Consider the following 18144-nt stretch of genomic DNA (forward strand, 5'->3'; position numbering starts at 1 on the left):
ATGGGGAGAGTGAGGCAGTGGGATTAGTTTGGGATTGATACAGGGCTATGGGGAGAGCGAGGCAGTGGGATTAGTTTGAGATTGATACAGAGCTATGGGGAGAGTGAGGCAGTGGGATTAGTTTGGGATTGATACAGGGCTATGGGGAGAGAGCGGGGCAGTGGGATTAGTTTGAGATTGATACAGGGCTATGGGGAGAGAGAGGCAGTGGGATTAGTTTGAGATTGATACAGGGCTATGGGGAGAGAGCGAGGCAGTGGGATTAGTTTGAGATTGATACAGGGCTATGGGGAGAGAGCGGGGCAGTGGGATTAGTTTGGGATTGATACAGGGCTATGGGGAGAGAGCGGGGCAGTGGGATTAGTTTGAGATTGATACAGGGCTATGGGGAGAGCGAGGCAGTGGGATTAGTTTGGGATTGATACAGGGCTATGGGGAGAGTGAGGCAGTGGGATTAGTTTGGGATTGATACAGGGCTATGGGGAGAGCGAGGCAGTGGGATTAGTTTGAGATTGATACAGGGCTATGGGGAGAGCGAGGCAGTGGGATTAGTTTGAGATTGATACAGGGCTATGGGGAGAGCGGGGCAGTGGGATTAGTTTGAGATTGATACAGGGCTATGGGGAGAGCGAGGCAGTGGGATTAGTTTGAGATTGATACAGGGCTATGGGGAGAGCGAGGCAGTGGGATTAGTTTGAGATTGATACAGGGCTATGGGGAGAGCGAGGCAGTGGGATTAGTTTGAGATTGATACAGGGCTATGGGGAGAGCGAGGCAGTGGGATTAGTTTGAGATTGATACAGGGCTATGGGGAGAGCGGGGCAGTGGGATTAGTTTGGGATTGATACGGGGCTATGGGGAGAGAGAGGCAGTGGGATTAGTTTGAGATTGATACAGGGCTATGGGGAGAGCGAGGCAGTGGGATTAGTTTGAGATTGATACAGGGCTATGGGGAGAGCGGGGCAGTGGGATTAGTTTGGGATTAATACAGGGCTATGGGGAGAGTGGGATTAGTTTGGGGATTGATACAGGGCTATGGGGAGAGCGAGGCAGTGGGATTAGTTTGGGATGAATACAGGGCTATGGGGAGAGAGTGGGATTAGTTTGGGATTGATACAGGGCTATGGGGAGAGAGCGGGGCAGTGGGATTAGTTTGGGATGAATACAGGGCTATGGGGAGAGAGTGGGATTAGTTTGGGATTGATACAGGGCTATGGGGAGAGAGTGGGATTAGTTTGGGATTGATACAGGGCTATGGGGAGAGCGGGGCAGTGGGATTAGTTTGGGATTGATACAGGGCTATGGGGAGAGCGGGGCAGTGGGATTAGTTTGAGATTGATACAGGGCTATGGGGAGAGCGAGGCAGTGGGATTAGTTTGGGATTGATACAGGGCTACGGGGAGAGAGCGGGGCAGTGGGATTAGTTTGGGATTGATACAGGGCTATGGGGAGAGCGAGGCAGTGGGATTAGTTTGAGATTGATACAGGGCTACGGGGAGAGAGCGGGGCAGTGGGATTAGTTTGGGATTGATACAGGGCTATGGGGAGAGCGAGGCAGTGGGATTAGTTTGAGATTGATACAGGGCTATGGGGAGAGAGCGGGGCAGTGGGATTAGTTTGGGATTGATACAGGGCTATGGGGAGAGTGAGGCAGTGGGATTAGTTTGGGATTGATACAGGGCTATGGGGAGAGCGAGGCAGTGGGATTAGTTTGAGATTGATACAGGGCTATGGGGAGAGAGCGAGGCAGTGGGATTAGTTTGAGATTGATACAGGGCTATGGGGAGAGAGCGGGGCAGTGGGATTAGTTTGGGATTGATACAGGGCTATGGGGAGAGAGCGGGGCAGTGGGATTAGTTTGAGATTGATACAGGGCTATGGGGAGAGTGAGGCAGTGGGATTAGTTTGGGATTGATACAGGGCTATGGGGAGAGCGAGGCAGTGGGATTAGTTTGAGATTGATACAGAGCTATGGGGAGAGTGAGGCAGTGGGATTAGTTTGGGATTGATACAGGGCTACGGGGAGAGAGCGGGGCAGTGGGATTAGTTTGGGATTGATACAGGGCTATGGGGAGAGTGAGGCAGTGGGATTAGTTTGGGATTGATACAGGGCTATGGGGAGAGCGAGGCAGTGGGATTAGTTTGAGATTGATACAGAGCTATGGGGAGAGTGAGGCAGTGGGATTAGTTTGGGATTGATACAGGGCTACGGGGAGAGAGCGGGGCAGTGGGATTAGTTTGGGATTGATACAGGGCTATGGGGAGAGCGAGGCAGTGGGATTAGTTTGAGATTGATACAGGGCTACGGGGAGAGAGCGGGGCAGTGGGATTAGTTTGGGATTGATACAGGGCTATGGGGAGAGCGAGGCAGTGGGATTCGTTTGAGATTGATACAGGGCTATGGGGAGAGAGCGGGGCAGTGGGATTAGTTTGGGATTGATACAGGGCTATGGGGAGAGCGAGGCAGTGGGATTAGTTTGGGATTGATACAGGGCTATGGGGAGAGCGAGGCAGTGGGATTAGTTTGAGATTGATACAGGGCTATGGGGAGAGAGCGAGGCAGTGGGATTAGTTTGGGATTGATACAGGGCTATGGGGTGAGCGAGGCAGTGGGATTAGTTTGAGATTGATACAGGGCTATGGGGAGAGAGCGGGGCAGTGGGATTAGTTTGGGATTGATACAGGGCTATGGGGAGAGCGAGGCAGTGGGATTAGTTTGGGATTGATACAGGGCTATGGGGTGAGCGAGGCAGTGGGATTAGTTTGAGATTGATACAGGGCTATGGGGAGAGAGCGGGGCAGTGGGATTAGTTTGGGATTGATACAGGGCTATGGGGAGAGAGCGGGGCAGTGGGATTAGTTTGGGATTGATACAGGGCTATGGGGAGAGCGAGGCAGTGGGATTAGTTTGAGATTGATACAGGGCTACGGGGAGAGAGCGGGGCAGTGGGATTAGTTTGGGATTGATTCAGGGCTATGGGGAGAGCGAGGCAGTGGGATTAGTTTGAGATTGATACAGAGCTATGGGGAGAGCGAGGCAGTGGGATTAGTTTGGGATTGATACAGGGCTATGGGGAGAGCGAGGCAGTGGGATTAGTTTGAGATTGATACAGGGCTATGGGGAGAGAGCGGGGCAGTGGGATTAGTTTGGGATTGATACAGGGCTATGGGGAGAGCGAGGCAGTGGGATTAGTTTGGGATTGATACAGGGCTATGGGGAGAGAGCGGGGCAGTGGGATTAGTTTGAGATTGATACAGGGCTATGGGGAGAGTGAGGCAGTGGGATTAGTTTGGGATTGATACAGGGCTATGGGGAGAGCGAGTCAGTGGGATTAGTTTGAGATTGATACAGGGCTATGGGGAGAGAGCGGGGCTGTGGGATTAGTTTGAGATTGATACAGGGCTATGGGGAGAGTGAGGCAGTGGGATTAGTTTGGGATTGATACAGGGCTATGGGGAGAGCGAGGCAGTGGGATTAGTTTGAGATTGATACAGGGCTATGGGGAGAGAGCGAGGCAGTGGGATTAGTTTGAGATTGATACAGGGCTATGGGGAGAGAGCGGGGCAGTGGGATTAGTTTGGGATTGATACAGGGCTATGGGGAGAGAGCGGGGCAGTGGGATTAGTTTGAGATTGATACAGGGCTATGGGGAGAGTGAGGCAGTGGGATTAGTTTGGGATTGATACAGGGCTATGGGGAGAGCGAGGCAGTGGGATTAGTTTGAGATTGATACAGAGCTATGGGGAGAGTGAGGCAGTGGGATTAGTTTGGGATTGATACAGGGCTATGGGGAGAGAGCGGGGCAGTGGGATTAGTTTGAGATTGATACAGGGCTATGGGGAGAGAGAGGCAGTGGGATTAGTTTGAGATTGATACAGGGCTATGGGGAGAGAGCGAGGCAGTGGGATTAGTTTGAGATTGATACAGGGCTATGGGGAGAGAGCGGGGCAGTGGGATTAGTTTGGGATTGATACAGGGCTATGGGGAGAGAGCGGGGCAGTGGGATTAGTTTGAGATTGATACAGGGCTATGGGGAGAGCGAGGCAGTGGGATTAGTTTGGGATTGATACAGGGCTATGGGGAGAGTGAGGCAGTGGGATTAGTTTGGGATTGATACAGGGCTATGGGGAGAGCGAGGCAGTGGGATTAGTTTGAGATTGATACAGGGCTATGGGGAGAGCGAGGCAGTGGGATTAGTTTGAGATTGATACAGGGCTATGGGGAGAGCGGGGCAGTGGGATTAGTTTGAGATTGATACAGGGCTATGGGGAGAGCGAGGCAGTGGGATTAGTTTGAGATTGATACAGGGCTATGGGGAGAGCGAGGCAGTGGGATTAGTTTGAGATTGATACAGGGCTATGGGGAGAGCGAGGCAGTGGGATTAGTTTGAGATTGATACAGGGCTATGGGGAGAGCGAGGCAGTGGGATTAGTTTGAGATTGATACAGGGCTATGGGGAGAGCGGGGCAGTGGGATTAGTTTGGGATTGATACGGGGCTATGGGGAGAGAGAGGCAGTGGGATTAGTTTGAGATTGATACAGGGCTATGGGGAGAGAGCGGGGCAGTGGGATTAGTTTGAGATTGATACAGGGCTATGGGGAGAGAGCGGGGCAGTGGGATTAGTTTGAGATTGATACAGAGCTATGGGGAGAGAGCGGGGCAGTGGGATTAGTTTGAGATTGATACAGGGCTATGGGGAGAGAGCGGGGCAGTGGGATTAGTTTGAGATTGATACAGGGCTATGGGGAGAGTGGGGCAGTGGGATTAGTTTGAGATTGATACAGGGCTATGGGGAGAGAGCGGGGCAGTGGGATTAGTTTGAGATTGATACAGGGCTATGGGGAGAGAGCGGGGCAGTGGGATTAGTTTGAGATTGATACAGGGCTATGGGGAGAGTGGGGCAGTGGGATTAGTTTGAGATTGATACAGGGCTACGGGGAGAGAGCGGGGCAGTGGGATTAGTTTGAGATTGATACAGGGCTATGGGGAGAGAGCGGGGCAGTGGGATTAGTTTGAGATTGATACAGGGCTATGGGGAGAGCGAGGCAGTGGGATTAGTTTGAGATTGATACAGGGCTATGGGGAGAGCGAGGCAGTGGGATTAGTTTGAGATTGATACAGGGCTACGGGGAGAGAGCGGGGCAGTGGGATTAGTTTGAGATTGATACAGGGCTATGGGGAGAGCGGGGCAGTGGGATTAGTTTGAGATTGATACAGGGCTATGGGGAGAGCGGGGCAGTGGGATTAGTTTGAGATTGATACAGGGCTATGGGGAGAGCGGGGCAGTGGGATTAGTTTGAGATTGATACAGGGCTATGGGGAGAGCGAGGCAGTGGGATTAGTTTGGGATTGATACAGGGCTATGGGGAGAGAGCGGGGCAGTGGGATTAGTTTGAGATTGATACAGGGCTATGGGGAGAGAGCGAGGCAGTGGGATTAGTTTGAGATTGATACAGGGCTATGGGGAGAGAGCGGGGCAGTGGGATTAGTTTGAGATTGATACAGGGCTATGGGGAGAGCGGGGCAGTGGGATTAGTTTGAGATTGATACAGGGCTATGGGGAGAGCGGGGCAGTGGGATTAGTTTGAGATTGATACAGGGCTATGGGGAGAGAGCGGGGCAGTGGGATTAGTTTGGGATTGATACAGGGCTATGGGGAGAGAGCGGGGCAGTGGGATTAGTTTGAGATTGATACAGGGCTATGGGGAGAGAGCGGGGCAGTGGGATTAGTTTGGGATTGATACAGGGCTATGGGGAGAGAGCGAGGCAGTGGGATTAGTTTGAGATTGATACAGGGCTATGGGGAGAGAGCGGGGCAGTGGGATTAGTTTGAGATTGATACAGGGCTATGGGGAGAGCGAGGCAGTGGGATTAGTTTGAGATTGATACAGGGCTATGGGGAGAGCGAGGCAGTGGGATTAGTTTGAGATTGATACAGGGCTATGGGGAGAGAGCGGGGCAGTGGGATTAGTTTGAGATTGATACAGGGCTATGGGGAGAGAGCGGGGCAGTGGGATTAGTTTGAGATTGATACAGGGCTATGGGGAGAGCGAGGCAGTGGGATTAGTTTGAGATTGATACAGGGCTATGGGGAGAGAGCGGGGCAGTGGGATTAGTTTGAGATTGATACAGGGCTATGGGGAGAGCGGGGCAGTGGGATTAGTTTGAGATTGATACAGGGCTATGGGGAGAGCGAGGCAGTGGGATTAGTTTGAGATTGATACAGGGCTATGGGGAGAGAGCGGGGCAGTGGGATTAGTTTGGGATTGATACAGGGCTATGGGGAGAGAGCGGGGCAGTGGGATTAGTTTAGGATTGATACAGGGCTATGGGGAGAGCGAGGCAGTGGGATTAGTTTGAGATTGATGCAGCAAAGACGCGATGGGCCCAATGGCTGTCTCCTGCACTGCTTGTGGCCAGGTGTTTCCACTTCTATTTCGGATTGCATCATTTGCTGAAACCAGATGTTTGAGACACTCCACTAACCGCAAATTCGATATTGCAATCCTAGGCACGAGATAGCGAGGCGCAGGAGAAGTTGGAGCAGCAGGTGGCGGAGCTCCGTGCACAGCTCGAGAAGAAGGAGGAGGTCGTTCAGCACGCCAAGGCCCAGGTTCGTCCCACTGATCTAATTCAGCAGTGACTGTGTGTCCCCATGGGAACATGTGGTTCTTGTTTTTTATTCCATTTAAATATCTGCTGGTTGCAGTATCCGTCTAAAGTTGTGACGCGGTTCACAGTGACCCATTGGCGTTAGGGCCTGAGGGTATAACCTGCATTTATATAGCACCTTTCACGTCATAAAACGTCCCAAGGCGTGTCACAGGAGCGATTATCAAATAAAATTTGACACCGAGCCACATGAGATATTAGGGCAGGTGACCAAAAAGCTTGGTCAAAGAGGGAGGTTTTAAGGAGAGCCTTAAAGGAGGAGAGTGAGGCGGAGAGGTTTAGGGAGGGAATTCCAGAGCTCGGGCAGCTGAAGGCCCGGCCGCCAATGGTGGAGTGATGAAGATCAGGGATGTGCTAGAGGCCAGAATTGGAGGAGCGCAGAGATCTCGGAGGGTTGTAGGGCTGGAGGAGGTTACAGAGATAGGGAGGGGGCAAGGCCATGGAGGGATTTGAAAACAAGGATGAGAATTTTAAACTCGAGGCGTTGCCGGACTGGGAGCCATTGTAGGTCAGCGAACACAGGGGGCGATGGGTGAACGGGACATGATGATTCAAAGGTTAGAGTTGTGATTTTTCTGGCAGGTATGTTTCATTGTGTTCCCTTGTATTTATTTACCCCCCCCCACCGTACCCACTGAAATGTAGCTGGAGAAGGCAAAGACTCACTACGACAGTAAGAAGATGCTGAACCTTGAGCTGACCGAGAAGCTGGAAGCCAGCGGGAAGAGCGTCTCCGCCCTGGAAAAGCAGCTCGCCGCCGCGAGGCAGGAGGGCGTGGACCTGCGCGCGGAGTCCGAGCGGCTGCGCAAGGAGGTGCAGCAGGCGGTGAGGGAGGTGAAGGAGGCCACCCAGAAGAACAAGACCCTCTCTGCACAGGTAGACAATCGGAGCGATCATGTAGGAACTTTTAACGGTGGGAACAGTGGAGATCCAAAGCGATTTAGGGGTCCATGTACACAAATCACTAAAATGTAGTAGTTAAGTACCAATAATCTAAAAGGCTAAAGTAATGTTAGTCTTTATAACTAGAAGGCTGGAATATAGAGGGGAGGAAGTTTTGCTACAGCTATACAAAGCCCTGATTAGACCGCATCAGGAACACTGTGTACAGTTCTGGGCACCATACCTTAGGAAGGATATATTGGCCTTGGAAGGAGTGCAACGCAGATTCAGCAGAATGTCACCAGGGCTCCAAGGGTTAGATTATGAGGAGAGATTGCATAAAATTGGCTTTTATTCCCTGGAATCTAGATGGTTACAGGTTTATTTGATTGAGGTTTTTAGGATTTTAAAACTAATTGATAGGGTAGATCGACTGGTGGGGAATCTAGGACACTTGTTCACGCAAAGGGTGGTAGACATAGAAACATAGAAGATAGGAGCAGGAGTAGGCCATTCGGCCCCTCGAGCCTGCTCCGCCATTCAATGAGATCATGGCTGATCATCCAAATTCAGTACCCTGTCCCTGCCTTCTCCCCATATCCCTTGATCCCTTTAGCCTTAAGAAATATATCTAACTCCTTCTTGAATATATTTAATGAATTGGCCTCTACTGCCTTCTGTGGTAGAGAATTCCACAGGTTCACCACTCTCTGGGTGAAGAAATTCCTCCTCATCTCTGTCTTAAATGGCTTACCCCTTATACTTAGACTGTGACCCCCAGTTCTGGACTTCCCGGCCATCAGGAACATCCTTCCTGCATCTAGTCTGTCTAGTCCTGTTAGAATTTTATAAGTTTCAATGAGATCCCCTCTCATTCTTCTAAACTCCAGCGAGTATAAGCCCAATCGACCCAATCTCTCCTCATACGTCATTCCTGCCATCCCGGGTATCAGTCTGGTGAATCTTCGCTGCACTCCCTCCATGGCAAGAACATCCTTCCTCAGATAAGGCGACCAAAACTGCACGCAATACTCAAGGTGTGGTCTCACCAAGGCCCTGTACAACTGCAGCAAGACATCCTTGTTCCTGTACTCGAACCCTCTCGCTACGAAGGCCAACATACCATTTGCCTTCTTAACCGCCTGCTGCATCTGCATGCTTACCTTCAGCGACTGGTGCACAAGGACACCCAGGTCTCGTTGCACTTCCCCTTCTCCCAATCTATTGCCGTTCAGATAATAATCTGCCTTTCTGTTTTTGCCACCAAGTGGATAACCTCGCATTTATCCACGTTATATTGCATCTGCCCAATCACCCAACCTGTCCAAATCATACTGGAGTTTCTCGGCATCCTCCTCACAGCAAACGCCCACCCAGCTTTGTGTCATCTGCAAATTTGGAGATATTACATCTAGTTCCCTCGTCTAGATCATTAATATATATTGCGAATAGCTGGGGTCCTAGCACCGATCCCTGCAGTACCCCACTAGTCACTGCCTGCCACTCGGAAAAAGACCCATTTATTCCAACTCTTTGCTTCCTGTCTGCCAACCGGTTCTTCATCCAAGTCAGTACCTTACCCCTCATCTGCAAGGTCCAGCGCAGGCCGCTCACCAGCTTTTCCATTGTAGGTACCCCGCATGCCCAAAAATTTGATATATTTCTTAAGGCTAAAGGGATCAAGGGATATGGGGAGAAGGCAGGGACAGGGCACTGAATTTGGATGATCAGCCATGATCTCATTGAATGGCAGAGCAGGCTCGAGGGGCCGAATGGCCTACTCCTGCTCCTATCTTCTATGTTTCTATTCTTTCTATCCTCTTATAATCTGCAGGGCTTTAAGGTCAAGCTTGCTACCACTATTTCTTTGTCTTCATCTTTTACTCTTCTCGACCAGCTTAAGCGGGAACGTTGTTCCAGGTGTAACTTGCTCCTCATTTATGACTGAATTTCTGTGTCACTGCAATTTTGTTACTGAAAGGATTTTTTTTTGTGTGCGCGCGGCGGTCGGTCAGCTGGACTTCTCGGAACGTCAGTTGAGGGAACTCAGTAAGTCGTGCCCGACCACCGGAACCGCGAGATCCCGCGGCGACGCTGATGGGAGCTCCTCGCGAGCCACAGAGACGGAAGCGGACTTCAGCAAGGACAGCATCGAGCTCAGCGACTTGGAGGAGACGACTGTGTCGTGGGAGAATACAGAGGGCAGGTAAAAGAGAGACTTGCATTTATACAGCCCCTTCCGGACAGCCCAAATCGTTTTAAAGCCAATTAAATATTTTTTGAAATAAAAACGGAAAATGCTGGAAACACTCAGCAGGTCAGGCAGCATCTGTGGAGAGAGAAACAGAGTTAACGTTTCAGGTCGATGACCCTTTGTCATTTTTCGATGGTGGTCGCTGTTGTAATGTAGGAAACACGGCAGCGAATTTGAGCGCAGCAAGCTCCCACAAACAGAAATAAGTAATGACCAGTACTGCACTGCGAGTGTCATCCTGAATTTTGTGCTCGAGTCTCTGGAGTGGGACTTGAATCCACAGCCTTCTGACTCCAAGGACAAGAGTGCGACCCACCGAGTCACGGCTGATGCTGGTTCTAATGAGGGATCTTTTCTGAATACCAGGACAAACGGCCTCGGCGTGCCTCTTATTTTATTTTTAAGTACTTTTAAACATTAAGACTTGTGGGGTTTTTTTTCCCCTCGAGCCTTTTTGTTGTGGGTTAAGCTGAGGGCCGTGTAGTATCGGGATTCTGCCCTGTGGCTTTCCCCCCCCCCCCCCCTCCAGTACAGGGATCCAGAAGTGTCCATGTGCAAGTTTGCAAACGCCGCACTTCAGTTAGGTTAGCGGCGCAGAGCAACCTCGACAAAAGGCATTTCATCCAGGCTTCTCTGACCTTGGGATTTACAAGCAGCCGCCAACCTATACAAACAATAGTTTCTAAATGACCCAAGGATGTGCCGATAGCGCCAATGAAACCGTGCGACCTTAAAGGCAGCAGAATAATATAGAAACATAGAAGATAGGAGCAGGAGTCGGCCATTCGGCCCCTCGAGCCTGCTCCGCCATTTAATAACATGGCTGATCATCCAAATTCAGTACCCTGTCCCTGCTTTCTCCCCATATCCCTTGATCCCTTTAGCCTTAAGAAATATATCTAACTCCTTCTTGAATATATTTAATGAATTGGCCTCAACTGCCTTCTGTAGTAGAGAATTCCACAGGTTCACCACTCTCTGGGTGAAGAAATTCCTCCTCATCCCTGTCCTAAATGGCTTACCCCTTATCCTTAGACTGTGACCCCTGGTTCTGGACTCCCCGGCCATCGGGAACATCCTTCCTGCATCTAGTCTGTCTAGTCCTGTTAGAATTTTATAAGTTTCAATGAGACCCCCTCTCATTCTTCTAAACTCCAGCGAGTATAAGCCCAATCGACCCAATCTCTCCTCATACGTCATTCCTGCCATCCCAGGTATCAGTCTGGTGAATCTTCGCTGCACTCCCTCCATATATGATATAATGTTTATAAAACAGTATATCCTCTTACCTGCTGTGAGCAGTGCTGGAATAGATCAATCTTTCAAGTTCAAAATCTCTTTTAAATTTCTTTCAATCCTCAGGTATTTCTAATCGGTGAGAATTGATTCAGCTTCGAAGTTCTAACCAAGTTGGGAAACTGTCAGCGTGTGAACAAAGCTCCTTGCTCGTTCTATCGACCTGTTCATTTCCAGCATTTTCTCTTTGTCCTGAGGAAGCCGAACGTTTTAACTTTATTTTTCTGTCTTTGTTCCCCAGGAGGGGCAAGGCGGCATACAAGACCCCTGTCGCCGCTCACAAGGGAGCCGGATCTCTCGCTGCGCAGAAACGGCGTGGAAACCAAGAGTCCCTGGAGTCGCTGTACTTCACTCCACTGCCTCACCACAGCCAGTCCAAACTGGACAGCAGCCTCAGCTCGCTCGGAGACCTGAGCCTGGACTCGGCCAAGAAAACCCGCTCTGGGCGGAGACGCACAACTCAAGTCATCAACATCGTCATGACCAAGGTATGGGTATAAACCTCTCCTGTCGTGGGGGGTGGAGGATTCTGTAAGGGAGGATTTCGTTCCAGATATAATAATTCTTTTCTTGCACTCCCCTTCACCCCACGACTGGGAGCTGTCAGCAGCTTGCATTGTCTATTAATGAAGTCTGGATGGACAGTGTCCAGAAGTAGTCTACCTATCCTTGGTAACTGATCCACTCCCTCCACCACTAGCGCACCGTGGCTGCAGTGTGTACCATCTACAAGATGCACTGCAGCAACTCGCCAAGGCTTCTTCAGCAGCACCTCCCAAACCCGCGACCTCTTCCACCTCGAAGGACAAGGGCAGCAGGCGCATGGGAACACCACCACCTCCAAGTTCCCCTCCAAGTCACACACCATCCAGACTTGGAAATATATCGCCATTCCTTCATCGCTGGGTCAAAATCCTGGAACTCCCTCCCAATGTTCCCTTTAAGCTGCCCAGCGATCCGCAGGTCTCGCGCAGCCGGTTCAGCGGTGTTCTAATGGAAAAAAAAAAAACCACATGTGCAATGATTGGCTGCGCAGCCCCTTTAAAGGGGCCATGCACCCAAAAAAAAAGTGTGTGCGAACATTGTTCCCTACCTAACAGCACTGTGGGAGCACCTTCACCACACGGACGTCAGCGGTTCAACAAGGTGGCTCACCACCACCACCTAGAGGGCAATTAAGGATGGGCGATAAAAATCGGCCTTGCCAGCGACGCCCACAGCCCAAGAATAGATTTTAAAAAAAGAGAATATGCCTTTTTAGTTACTCTGCCACGGCTTCTGCACAGACTATTAGCAGCTGTTTGTCTCAGTGAGAATGCCCCTTCTTTAACCTTTACACTGAGTGCGTTCCTCTTGCTTTCCTCACAGAAGCAGACGGTTGAGTACGAGGAACCCAGCACCTCGAACTCTTCGTTCGTCAGCATCCAGTCCTCGGCCTCCCACCCGAACCTCGCCGGCCGGCGTTCCCGGGGGGGCAGGAGGAACCGGCCCACCTCCGTCACCTCGCTGCCGACCATCGACCGCTCCCTGTCCCAGGACTCGCTGGATGACAGCGGCAACGCCGAGGACCTGGGGGCCGCCACCCTGATAAACCTGCCGGGCTACCGGCCTTCGACTCGCAGGTCCACCAGGCTTTCCACGTTCGGCAGTCTCACCTCAAGTACGTTTGTGGGGGTGCGGAGGGGTTGTGGTGGTGGGGGGGACGCGTCGGTTAATGAGGAGGTGGGGGGTGAGTGGAGGGGGGCAGAACTGGAGTATTGTGTCCAATTCTGGGCGCCACACGTTAAGAGGGATGCCAAGGCCTTGGAGAGGGTGCAGAGATTTACTAGAATGGTTCCGGGGATGAGGGACTTCAGTTACGTGGAGAGACTGGAGAAGCTGGGATTGTTCTCCTTCGAGCAGAGAAGGTTCCAGACCCCCACCACCCTCTGGGTGAAACAAGTTCTCACTACCCTCTAACCCTTCCACCAATAACTTTCAATCTATACCCCCTGGCTATTGACCTCTCTGCTAAGGGAAATTGGTCTTTCCCATCCGCTCTATCCAGGCTCCTATAAAGACCGGAGTTGCCAGTGAAAATTAATATTAAAATAGGCTGCGGTGCACAATCTGGAACGCGCTGCCTGAAAGGGCGGTGGAAGCAGATTCAATCATAACTTTAAAAAGGGAATTGAATAAATACTTAAAGGAAAAATTTGCAGGGCTGTGGGGAAAGAGCAGGGGGGAGTGGGACTCCCTTTCAAAGAGCCGGCACCGGCACAATGGGCTGAATGGCCTCCTCCTGTGCTGTAAGGTTCGATGAATAACTGACAATTTGCAGGGTCAGTGTGTGTTTAAATGTAGTTTTTGGCCAAGATAGACACTAGAAAGGGGATGGGGGAAGCGAGATGCTTGCACTGATGCAGTATCTCAAAGCACTTCACACACTGAATTATTTTTAAGTAAAAGTTTTGCAGACAAGGCATCTGTCAGTTGAAAATTTCAAAACTGAGATTGATCGATTTTTGTTGGGTAAGGGTGTTCAGGGTCACGGAACCAAGACAGGCGGATGGAGTTAAGATACAGATCAGCCGCGATCCAATTGAATGGCAGAACAGGCTCGAGGGGCCGAATGGCCTCCTCCTGTTCCTATGTCCCTATAGGCGCCTGCCCACGACAGACCTGTCCACCCTCCTCCTAACGACCATTCCGTGTAATTGTTGTATATGTTGGGTTCCGGGGTTAATGATGCTCGTATCTGCCGCAGGTAATCTTTATTCAGGTACCCATCTGCATCCCAAACTCTGCTCATTTGCCTGGCAGTGATGGGTGTTGCGTTACATTTGCTTTTCTCCTCGATCAGGCTCGAGCACTTTGTACCCAGGAGGCTGCCAGGATGAACCGGATCAGCTGGACGACTGGAATCGGATCGCCGAGCTTCAGCGTCGGAACGGGGTGTGTCCCCCCCATATGAAGACCACGTATCCCGTGGAATCCAACGTAAGAAGTGTTTTACGTCGCGCTCCTTTCCCCAGAGCAAGTAGTTTCTCGCTCGCTCTCTCTGCCCTATCAAATCGTAGTCGTATAAACCTACGGCACAGGAGGAGGCCATTTCGCCATCGTGCCTGCTCCATCATTCAGTAAGATCATGGCTAATCTTCAACCTCAACTCCACTTTCTCGCCCATCCCCATATCCCTCGCTTACCCTAGTGTCAAAAAAAAACCTCCCGCAGTACTGCCCCTCCGACAGTGCGGCGCTCCCTCAGTACTGCTCCTCCGACAGTGCGGCGCTCCCTCAGTACTGCCCCTCCGACAGTGCAGCGCTCCCTCAGTACTGCCCCTCCGACAGTGCAGCGCTCCCTCAGTACTGCCCCTCCGACAGTGCAGCACTCCCTCAGTACTGCCCCCTCCGACAGTGCAGCACTCCCTCAGTACTGCCCCCTCCGACAGTGCGGCACTCCCTCAGTACTGCCCTCCGACAGTGCGGCACTCCCTCAGTACTGCCCTCCGACAGTGCAGCGCTCCCGCAGTACCGCCCCTCCGACAGTGCGGCGCTCCCTCAGTAGCGCCCCTCCGACAGTGAGGCGCTCCCTCAGTACTGCCCCTCCGACAGTGCGGCGCTCCCTCAGTACCGCCCCTCCGACAGTGAGGCGCTCCCTCAGTACTGCCCCTCCGACAGTGCGGCGCTCCCTCAGTACTGCACTGGGAGTGTCTGCCTGGATTTTGTGCTCACGTCACTGGAGTGGGACTTGAACCCACAACCTTCTAGTCGTGCTCAGTCCCACCCCCCCCCACCCCCCGCTGTGTGTCCGTAACCCGGTCAGTTCCTCATCCTCAACCCGTCCAACTCCCTTTTACAATTATTGATGGAATCAGCTTCCACCACCTTTTCAGGTCGACATTCCAGATCCCCACAACTGAGTGAAAAGATTCCTCCTCCTCATGTCCCCTCTCGATCTTCTGCCAATGATTTTGAATCAGTGACCTCTGGTTATTGACCCACTCGCCCGAGGGAAGAGTTTATCCCCATTTACTTGATCAAAACCTCATCATCTTGAAAACCTCTATTAGGCCATGATTTACGATGATTCTTTAATCATCTTTCCACTGGCCCATCAACTCTCACCAAACTCCAGCAGACTAGTGGCGCACCCTCCCCAATCCCTGGGGACACCAACAAACCTCTCGAACCAATCTGGAGTTAGCGAGGAATTCCCCAAAGGCAGTTAAGCAAAGCTTGTCGCCCTCGCTCCAGTGCAAAGGCTCCTTGAACTGAATTAATGGGTTTCTTTTCTCGTCTCTCTCTCTTTTCCCCCTCACCTTGGCCACCACCAGACTGCTGCCAACGAACCGATCTTCACCGAGGATGAGCTGAGGCTCGGAGACCCCGAGGAGACTCTCCGTCGGGCTACCCTGCTGCCTCAGCAGATAAAGGAGCTGAACAGCACCCGCCAGAAGACCCTGGCCTCGGACCCCCAGGACCCCAACTGGAAGGGAGTCACCACTCGCCAGCGCAAGCGTCTGTCCGAGGAGTCACACCAGGGATCGGGCACCCCCGAGGTAAGGAGCGGCCGAGGACAGCAGCCCGCTCCCTTTGATGCGAGGGGGCTCGTGTGGTGCATAGACCTGTTGGGCCGAATGGCCTGTTTCTGTGCTGTAGACTCTTGTGCAATTCCTGAAAGGAAGGAACAATTCCCATTTCTACAGCGCCTTTCCCAACCTTGGGACATCCCAGAGCACTTTACAGCCAATTATGTACTTTTTTTTTGAAGTGCAGTCACTGTTGTAATGTAGGAAATGTGACCGCTAATATGCGCACAGCAAGCTCCCACAAACAGCAATGTGATAATGACGTTAAACCGAGGCCCCGTCTGCCCTCTCATGTGGGTGTAAAAGATCCCACAGCCACTATTTCCAAGAGCAGGGGAGTTCTCCCCGGTGTCCTGGGGCCAAACTTTATTCCCTCAACCGATATCACTGAAACAGATGATCTGGTCAATATCACATTGTCTTTGTGGGAGCTTGCTGTGCGTAAATTAGCTTCTGCGTTTCCTACATTACAACAGTGACTCCACTTCAAAAGTACTTCCTTGGCTGTAAAGCGCTTTGGGACGTCCTGAGGATGTGAAAGGTGCCGTAGTCTTTTTGTTTCCACCTGTGGCGCGATGCCGTTTGGGGAGCGGAGCTTCTGAAGAGGAGACTAGCCACTCCCAGCCACACTGGTGATGCCAGAACTGAGAGGCTCTACCCGTCATGAACAGGCTGACCAGGCTGGTGCTCTTTGCTCTGGAAAAAGACCGAGAGGTGACCCGATAGAGGTCTCTAAAATTATGAAGGGGTTTGATAGGGTAGACGTAGAGAAGGTGTTTCCACCTGTGGGGGGAGACCAGAACTCGGGGCCATCGATATGAAATAGTCACTAATAAATCTGACAGGGGAATCAGGAGAAACTTCTTTACCCAGAGAGTGGTGAGAATGTGGAACTCGCTGCCACAGGGAGTGGTTGAGGCGAATAGTATCGATGGATTGAATAATGGTTTAGAAGAATGAGAGGGGATCTCCTTGAAACTTATAAAATTCTGACAGGACCGGACAGACTAGATACAGGAAGGATGTTCCCGATGGCGGGGGAGTCCAGAACCAGGGATCACAGTCTAAGGATAAGGGGTAAGCCATTTAGGACAGAGATGAGGAGGAATTTCTTCACCCAGAGAGTGGTGAACCTGTGGAATTCTCTATCACAGAAGGCAGTGGAGGCCAATTCATTAAATATATTCAAGGAGTTGGATATATTTCTTAAGGCTAAAGGGATCAAGGGATATGGGGAGAAGGCAGGGACCGGGTACTGAGTTTGGATGATCAGCCATGATTGCATTGAATGGCGGAGCGGGCTCGAGGGGCCGAATGGCCTACTCCTGCTCCTATCTTCTATGTTTCTATTTAAGGAGAAGCTGGATAAATACATGAGGGAGAAAGGAATGGAAGGATATGCAGATGGGGTGAGATGAAGAGGGGTGGGAGGAGGCTCGTGTGGATGGGGTGAGATGAAGAGGCTGGTGTGGAGCATAAACACCAGCACGGTCCTGTTGGGCCTGTTTCTGTGCTGTAGATTCCATGTAATTCTGTGAGGGGCTTGGAATCTGAATACTGATCAAGACTGGGTCTTGTTCTGTGGGTTGCGAAGTTCAGACTCCCTCGAATGAATGATGGTCGTACACAGCGCAGATCTGCCGTTGTGCAGTGCCTGGACTGCTTTGTAAAATCTTTCGCCGTTTATATTTTTCCTTAATTTGCAGCCCAAGAAGCAGCAGAGGTGCTTTCCACGCCCCTTGACCCCGAAGGAAAAGGACAAACGTGGCCACTTGCTGTCCAACCAGGCCAAGCGCATGGCTCACAATAAGGCCAAGAACCAGGTGCGTTTCTCTATCGCTGCAACAGGGAGTCGGATTTTCGATCAGAAGAAAGAACTTGCATTTATAAGTACTCCGGTGTCCTGGGGCCAATGTTTATCCCTCAACTAACATCACTAAAACAGATTATCTGGTCATTATCACATTGCTGTTTGTGGGAGCTTGCTGTGCACAAATTGGCTGCCACGTTTCCTACATTACACCAGTGACTACACTTCAAAAAGTACTTCCTTGGCTGTAAAGTGCTTTGGGACATCTGAGGTCGTGAAAGGCGCTATATAAATGCAAGTTCTTTCTTGTACAATCTGCAAACTTTTTATTTTGAAAGAAAGAGAGACGAAATAAACGAGGTAGTGATGAGGAGGTAACTATCGATTCTTGATTTACCCGGTCTCGTCTCCACTGTTTTCAACCTCCATATCCTGCACAATGGTCTTGCACCCGTGTTTCTCGTCTTGAGCCGTGTGGTGCAGGTAACCCGTTGTGCCATTGTGGGAATTTTATACTGACCGACCTCTCCAGCCTGTGACCCTCTTCCCACCTCGCATTATCCGGTGTCAAAAGTCTGTGGATTGAGGTGTGAGGCACTCGCACACAAATGCATAAAGTCGCCCCGGGATAAGTGTCGTGAATCGATTTTGCTGGTGT

General features: G+C 51.3%; 1 protein-coding gene across 9 annotated transcripts in view; it reads left to right on the plus strand.

The window, feature by feature from the left end:
* Positions 1 to 18117, plus strand: part of LOC147112167 (nuclear mitotic apparatus protein 1-like) — a 97912-nt gene extending 79795 nt beyond the window's left edge. For all 9 annotated transcript variants that reach the window (XM_085999773.1, XM_085999777.1, XM_085999775.1 and 6 more), the window contains 8 exons: positions 6514 to 6615; positions 7320 to 7550; positions 9572 to 9762; positions 11348 to 11594; positions 12475 to 12766; positions 13949 to 14085; positions 15422 to 15646; positions 17383 to 18117. In XM_085999773.1, the coding sequence (XP_085855899.1) occupies positions 6514 to 6615; positions 7320 to 7550; positions 9572 to 9762; positions 11348 to 11594; positions 12475 to 12766; positions 13949 to 14085; positions 15422 to 15646; positions 17383 to 17607 (1650 nt within the window). In that variant the 3' untranslated portion in view covers positions 17608 to 18117. The remainder of the gene's footprint in view (positions 1 to 6513; positions 6616 to 7319; positions 7551 to 9571; positions 9763 to 11347; positions 11595 to 12474; positions 12767 to 13948; positions 14086 to 15421; positions 15647 to 17382) is intronic.
* The last annotated feature ends 27 nt before the right edge of the window (positions 18118 to 18144 follow it).

This window comes from Somniosus microcephalus, chromosome 10, assembly GCF_052327205.1.
Source record: "Somniosus microcephalus isolate GS21.2 chromosome 10, FLI_Smic_1.0, whole genome shotgun sequence".
Taxonomy (NCBI): Eukaryota; Metazoa; Chordata; class Chondrichthyes; order Squaliformes; family Somniosidae; genus Somniosus; species Somniosus microcephalus.